The 7,500-nt window shown below is 51.8% G+C and overlaps 2 protein-coding genes across 10 annotated transcripts in view; one reads left to right on the top strand and one right to left on the bottom strand.

Moving 5' to 3' along the window:
- The window catches only part of Sulf1 (Extracellular sulfatase Sulf1), a 237,924-nt gene that overhangs the window by 55,695 nt on the left and 174,729 nt on the right, over positions 1-7,500 (top strand). The gene's annotated exons all lie outside the window — the stretch shown is intronic.
- On the bottom strand, positions 4,536-6,647 carry LOC138862158 (proteoglycan 4-like). Its single transcript, XM_070123330.1, has 2 exons — positions 6,617-6,647; positions 4,536-6,502 (listed from the first exon to the last, which is right to left on the bottom strand). The coding sequence occupies exons 1-2, from the start codon at positions 6,645-6,647 to the stop codon at positions 4,536-4,538; spliced, it is 1,998 nt and encodes a 665-aa protein (XP_069979431.1).

Raw genomic sequence — 7,500 nt, 5'->3', positions numbered from 1 at the left:
TTTATATTGGAAAGTAAGAAATGAAAGGAAAATGGATATTACAAAGGAGAGAAGATTGAAAAGGCGTGAGGCGGAAGGAGAAAGCATGCGAGAAAGAGACATAAATTAAATAATTAGAAACAGACAGAAAGGTAGGATCCTGAAAAGGGGAGACATAAGGAGCTGGAAAGGGAGGATGATGATAGGATGAAGGAAGAAGGAAGACAAAGGGCTGAATAAGGATAGAGATATTAGCAAAATTTTATTACAAACACAGGAAATGATTTATCACGGAAGAGCGAAGGTGACCCCGTGATTGTCATGCTCCGTGTTGCAAGCACGTGTGATGTTGCACACACGGCCACCGCGACTGGGACCTCTTGCCATGCATTTGTTTTCACATGGGCACGTCAGCGCAAGGGTTCGTCTTAATTAAAGATTGGTTGAGATTAAATGGGCTTCCGGTTAGAGAGCGTGCGCTGTATTCCGCAGTCTGCTTTGTACTTGATTTTACGAGTCAATTATAACCTTATCTTTTTTTCTTTTCATTTTAGCACATCTTAGATTTCCATAGAAATCGACGCCTAAACAATCGCCACCTTCATGCCGGCTGCCCCGCCCACGTCCTCCTGACCCTTCGCTCCGCTCGCTGGACCTGGCCTGCTTCTCTTATTTAAATTCCTTCGCGACCCGAGTCTCTTCATGCAGGGACGCTCATAATCAGCAGCAACAACTCGAGGCTTTTTGATGCATTATTATCGTTCATTTCGGGGCAAAGGCTGAGTGCCGCCTCCTGCCCTTCCTGCTCTTGATTAAACTCGCGCCTTCTTTGCCCCGTCCTTATTGCTTTCCTTCATTCAGCTTCACTACACACCCATTTCATGAATTCTCCCCTTATATGAACAACTGTGTATTCTTGCAGTTGCAATGGCTGTCAGCATTCTGCACTAGCATGGCACCGTATTTCTGTAGTCTCGCCTACAGGCAGTGACGACGGCGCCTCCCTGCCAGAAGGAGCCGTGTATGGCCCTGCCTCTGCCTCCTCGACGGCCAAGTTGAGAAGTCCGTGAACAGCGACGATGGCTTCCACAAGCTCCATCAGCAGGGAAATCCGCTGACACGGTTCTTAACGCAGCACACACTGGGAATTAAGGAGACAGGCAGATCGTTGTGCGGAGGTTTAATTATGTGTGCAAATGAGGGAGGTCGTTACCGAGGAGTCATTACCCCGGGCCGTTATCCCAGGACGACCTCTGGCAGGGAGTAAGGGTCTTGATCATGCCCTGTTTATTGATGTCGCCTCTTCCACCGTCCGTGGCGCTGCGAAGAGGCAGAGAAAAGGAAGCAACGGCGAAAAACCGCGATTGTCGAGTCCTATTGCATTGGCTCTTTGATTAAGCTTCGCCTTGAGCTCATTTCCGGTGTGAGGGCAATGGATCTAATGCGCGGGCGACACGATTAGGATGTCGGAAAGGATCATCATGCGAAGATCAAGTGACGATGCGGCTTGTATTTGTTGCTTTTTAAATGAAGGCAAGAAATTGGGTGTGCAAGGCAGGTATGCAGTGGTCATTGTTTTCGGGACAGCAACCTTCTCAACGTCTCTCTCTCTCTCTCTCTCTCTCTCTCTCACACACACACACGCACGCACACGCACACGCACACGCACACACGCATGTACGTACGTATATCGTTATCATGGCTAGTAATTGTTTGTAAACAGGTATCATTACAAATGACATCAGAGCGACAGAAAACTTCCGGAGGATGTGACTTGTTAAATGCTTTAAGACAGACGAATGGTGCAGCGTGCATTGATAAAACGAAGTTGGCTGGACGGCATCATAAAGTACGACTTTATTTAAATGAGCGTCGTGTTTAATACAGCAGCAGACGTCGTTAGCTCAGTAGCAGCATCAACTTGAGTAACTGTTTACAGTTGTCCCGGCCATTGGCACATCCCACTGCGAAACAGTGTCAAGTGGCATCGTTTGGGTGACTGTTGTTAGCGTCCGGAGCGCTTATTTTCACGGGCTAGCTTTTGACCTTTGGTGGGACTGAGTATTCTGCAAGTTAGAATGTAATGACGTCAAGATTTGCCCTAGGAAGTTTTTGTTAGTATCATTTGATTTCTAAGGTTCATCCATCAAGTATTTGAAATAATCTGAATCTTGATACTTGTTTACTAAACTTGTTTTCTTGTTCAAGCGAAGCTGTGCCTGCGCGATCTCGGGTCTCGGCGGACTCAGCCCACCGGGCAAGCGTAAACAAAGGATCTTTTGTTACTCGCTGCCAGACACAGACGTAAATTAGGAGAGGCCGCAGAGACCAGCCGTCGCGACGTTGCAGATGGCGGCTGCGGCGGCGACTGGTGGTGGTCTGAGGCAGCGACGGAAGAGTACGTTTTATGGATCGCAGGGAAATCAGTCATACTCGAGCAGGTTCTCATGGCTGCATGTCTGTCCAAGGGCCTGGGTCGCCGTCGCCTCGGTCGCAGCGCCGCCAGCCCATTAGCGTCAGGGGGAGCGCAACCATAAACAAGCCGGTCGTAAATAGCCAGCCAAAAAAGTGGACGTTGATTAAGTCAATTGTTTTGCAGTTGCAGCGTTACACCTGGTCCCTGTTTCGTCATCCACAAGGAAGCAGTCGCGGTTGTAGTTTTAAAGTCTGATGTAATTGAAGCCATGCTGCAACAAAAACGTGTTAAGAGAGGAAGTTGGATATCTAACTGATATGTTGATAATTGAGGTTTATTCTTACGATGCTGTCTTGTTTTTTTTTTTCGTATGCGTTATTTGAGGTTTTGTATTTAAAGTGAACACATTGCTTTCCATTGAAAAGTTCACTTGAACACGGCGTCCAAGGATCCCATGTCCCGGATGTTTTTAAAAGTAGTAGTCGTCATAATTTCTTTTGAGGCCACTGTAACATAGTTGCAATATTCCTCGGAGAAAAGCTTATGCTCTCTACAGTGTGCTGGAAATGGGTTTCAGGGCGAGAGTGAGAGCGAAATCTAGGATGATGGAAAAATAAAATGAGAGTCCAGGCAAGGGTCAGCGTCAGGGTTAAAGAGAGCGTGAGATAAAAAGTAGAAGTAAAAGTGAAAGCTAAGGAGAGAGAGAGAGAGAGAGACAGAGACAGAGACAGACAGACAGAGAATCCGGCAGAGCGAAAGCGAGAGAGAGAGAGACAGAGACAGAGACAGACAGACAGAGAATCCGGCAGAGCGAAAGCGAGAGAGAGAGAGAGAGAGAGAGAGAGAGAGAGAGAGAGAGAGAGAGAGAGAGAGAGAGAGAGAGAGAGAGAGAGAGAGAGAGAGAGAGAGAGAGAGAAAGAAAGAGAGAGAGAGGCGAAAGCGAGAGAGAGAGAGACAGAGAATCCGGCAGAGCGAAAGCGAGAGAGAGAGAGAGAGAATCCGGCAGAGCGAAAGCGAGAGAGAGAGAGAGAGAGAGAGAGAGAGAGAGAGAGAGAGAGAGAGAGAGAGAGAGAGAGAGAGAGAGAGAGAGAGAGAGAGAGAGAGAGAGAGAGAGAGAGAGAGAAAATCCGGCAGAGCGAAAGCGAGAGAGAGAGAGAGAATCCGGTAGAGCGAAAGCGAGAGAGAGAGAGAGAGAATCCGGCAGAGCAAAAGCAAGAGAGAGAGAGAGAGAGAGAGAGAGAGAGAGAGAGAGAGAGAGAGAGAGAGAGAGAGAGAGAGAGAGAGAGAGGGAGAGAGAGAGAGAGAGAGAGAGAGAGAGAGAGAGAGAGAGAGAGAGAGAGAGAGAGAATCCGGCAGAGCGAAAGCGAGAGAGAGAGAGAGAAACCGGCAGAGCGAAAGCGAGAGAGAGAGAGACAGAGAATCCGGCAGAGCGAAAGCGAAAGAGAGACCTGAAGCTGGAACGGCGTCGCCTTCCGTCTTCGGGCATGAGAACCTCTAACGGCGCAACAGATGAATTGGCCATCGTGAGAACACGGATTGTTTGTTATCGGAATGTGCGGTGGACAGGACGGCCAAACAACTCTGGCGTCTTCCCCTCCGTCGCCTCTTGCCCTCTCTCTGCTTCCCGCGCCCCTCCCCGAACTCTCTCATCCCCTCCTCCCTTTGCTCGGCCCTTCCCTGGTCCCCTCATCTCCATCCCCTCACTCCCTTCACCCTTATCCAGTCACTTCTCCTTCCCGCCCCCTCCCCTCACTCTCCTACTCACTCTCCCCCTTACTTCTCTACTCCCTCTCCTCCCCTCACTCCTTTTTCCCCTTTTCCTACTGCTCTCACACTCCCTCCTCTCCTCCCTCCTCGCCTCCCCCCTCTCCTTCCTCTTCCCTTCTCTCCCCCCTCCCCCCCTCCTCTCTCCGACCCCAGGGCGACAAGCGAGTATTGCATCACAGCTTTACGAGGGTCATTATGAAGCGAAATCACTGAACTGGGTGTTCTTCCCTGGGAATTGATTATTATGCAGGTCGTCGTGGTGATAGGGTTAACGCCTGGCGTGGTCGTAGGACGTGGCGGTAATGGGAGCTGACAGCGCCTGGTCGAATAGTCATGACAGGTCAAGGTGGCGATGGGAGTTATAGCGCCTGGTCTAATAGTCGTGGAAGGTCGTGGTGGTGATGGGAGCTACAGCGCCTGGTCTAATAGTCGTGGAAGGTCTTGGTGGTGATGAGGGCTGACAGCGCCTGGTCGAATAGTCGTGGTGGTGATAGGGGCAGACAGCGCCTGGTCTAATAGTCGTGGCAGGTCGTGGTGGTGATGAGGGCTGACAGTGCCTGGTCGAATAGTCGTGGCAGGTCCTGGTGGTGATGGGAGCTACAGCGCCTGGTCGAATAGTCGTGGAAGGTCGTGGTGGTGATAGGGGCTGACAGCGCCTGGTCGAATAGTCGTGGTGGTGATAGGGGCAGACAGCGCCTGGTCTAATAGTCGTGGCAGGTCGTGGTGGTGATGAGGGCTGACAGTGCCTGGTCGAATAGTCGTGGCAGGTCCTGGTGGTGATGGGAGCTACAGCGCCTGGTCGAATAGTCGTGGAAGGTCGTGGTGGTGATAGGGGCTGACAGCGCCTGGTCGAATAGTCGTGGTGGTGATAGGGGCAGACAGCGCCTGGTCTAATAGTCGTGGCAGGTCGTGGTGGTGATGAGGGCTGACAGCGCCTGGTCGAATAGTCGTGGCAGGTCCTGGTGGTGATGGGAGCTACAGCGCCTGGTCGAATAGTCGTGGAAGGTCGTGGTGGTGATAGGGGCTGACAGCGCCTGGTCGAATAGTCGTGGTGGTGATGGGGGCTGACATCGCCTGATCGAATAATCGTGGCTGGACGTGGTGGTGATGGGGGCTGACAGCGCCTGGTCGAATAGTCGTGGTGGTGATAGGGGCAGACAGCGCCTGGTCTAATAGTCGTGGCAGGTCGTGGTGGTGATGAGGGCTGACAGTGCCTGGTCGAATAGTCGTGGCAGGTCCTGGTGGTGATGGGAGCTACAGCGCCTGGTCGAATAGTCGTGGAAGGTCGTGGTGGTGATAGGGGCTGACAGCGCCTGGTCGAATAGTCGTGGTGGTGATGGGGGCTGACATCGCCTGATCGAATAATCGTGGCTGGACGTGGTGGTGATGAGGGCTGACAGCGCCTGGTCGAATAGTCGTGGTGGTGATAGGGGCAGACAGCGCCTGGTCTAATAGTCGTGGCAGGTCGTGGTGGTGATAGGGGCTGACAGCGCCTGGTCGAATAGTCGTGGTGGTGATGGGGGCTGACATCGCCTGATCGAATAATCGTGGCTGGACGTGGTGGTGATGGGGGCTGACAGCGCCTGGTCGAATAGTCGTGGTGGTGATAGGGGCAGACAGCGCCTGGTCTAATAGTCGTGGCAGGTCGTGGTGGTGATGAGGGCTGACAGTGCCTGGTCGAATAGTCGTGGCAGGTCCTGGTGGTGATGGGAGCTACAGCGCCTGGTCGAATAGTCGTGGAAGGTCGTGGTGGTGATAGGGGCTGACAGCGCCTGGTCGAATAGTCGTGGTGGTGATAGGGGCAGACAGCGCCTGGTCTAATAGTCGTGGCAGGTCGTGGTGGTGATGAGGGCTGACAGTGCCTGGTCGAATAGTCGTGGCAGGTCCTGGTGGTGATGGGAGCTACAGCGCCTGGTCGAATAGTCGTGGAAGGTCGTGGTGGTGATAGGGGCTGACAGCGCCTGGTCGAATAGTCGTGGTGGTGATAGGGGCAGACAGCGCCTGGTCTAATAGTCGTGGCAGGTCCTGGTGGTGATGAGGGCTGACAGTGCCTGGTCGAATAGTCGTGGCAGGTCCTGGTGGTGATGGGAGCTACAGCGCCTGGTCGAATAGTCGTGGAAGGTCGTGGTGGTGATAGGGGCTGACAGCGCCTGGTCGAATAGTCGTGGTGGTGATGGGGGCTGACATCGCCTGATCGAATAATCGTGGCTGGACGTGGTGGTGATGGGGGCTGACAGCGCCTGGTCGAATAGTCGTGGAAGGTCGTGGTGGTGATGGGGGCTGACAGCGCCTGGTCGAATAGTCGTGGCAGGTCGTGGTGGTGATAGGGGCTGACAGCGCCTGGTCGAATAGTCGTGGTAGGTCGTCAGAGAGCTCGTGTCCTGTGCGCGTGAGTCTGTGACGGCGTGTGCGTGTTTCGGTCACCCGGCCGGAAATGAAGCGTGTTACGCCAACCTCGTTTTAAATTCTCTCGCTGTGATTGCATGCCGGTAAAATTACAGTCTGTCACATAAAACCGACGAGTGTCAAAGTCCTCTGTTTTTGTACTTGTCTCTTGACACGTATGTGTTTGTTGGTAATATATTGGGGTGCGTGAGTGGGCGAGTAAATGAATGATCGGAGAAGTAAGTTTATTAGTGTGTGTGTGTGTGTGTGTGTGTGTGTGTGTGTGTGTGTGTGTGTGTGTGTGTGTGTGTGTGTGTGTGTGTGTGTGTGTGTGTGTGTGTGTGTGTGTGTGTGTGTGTGTGTGTATGCGTACGTGTCGGTGTGCGAGCATATGCGGTAGTGTGTGCTTATTTGTGTTTGTTTATTTATAGGATGCGATAATAAATAAGGAAAAGAGGAGGGAGCAAAGAAGAGATGTGAAGGGGCAATCATTCAGTCATATTCCCGAAAGGCCTCAGCTCAGAACTAAACTTCGTTCTGATTTAAATATATAAGAAAGCCAAATGCGAAAGGTAAACAGATGACCGTGGCCTGCAATCGGGTAATGTTAACTGTGTTGCAAGCCTGTATATTGAACTAAACCTTTTATGGTTTTGTTAACTGTTTTGATTTTATATGCTGACATAAAGGGCTGATTTCTTAAGTATGATTTTCTTGTTTTTATTTTTTACATACTGACAAGCAAGTAGCTTTGCTCTGTCCCTCCCTCCCTCCCTCTCTCTCTCTGCCTCGCTCCACTGCAAGACTTGAAGCTCTCAACAAGGCCCTTGAGAGTGACGAGTCTCGACTCCGTTTAGCCGGGCTGTGTGCGGCCGCGCCACAGCCTCGCCGCCCACTCGTCACCATCCAGCTGCTGTTCATTTATGTGTTCATTCAGTCCCTCGCAGCGTTCA

Source organism: Penaeus vannamei, chromosome 7 (assembly GCF_042767895.1).
Source record: "Penaeus vannamei isolate JL-2024 chromosome 7, ASM4276789v1, whole genome shotgun sequence".
Classification (NCBI taxonomy): domain Eukaryota; kingdom Metazoa; phylum Arthropoda; class Malacostraca; order Decapoda; family Penaeidae; genus Penaeus; species Penaeus vannamei.
Note: the sequence above shows the minus strand (reverse complement) of the source record. Positions and strands in the feature narration are given on the sequence as shown.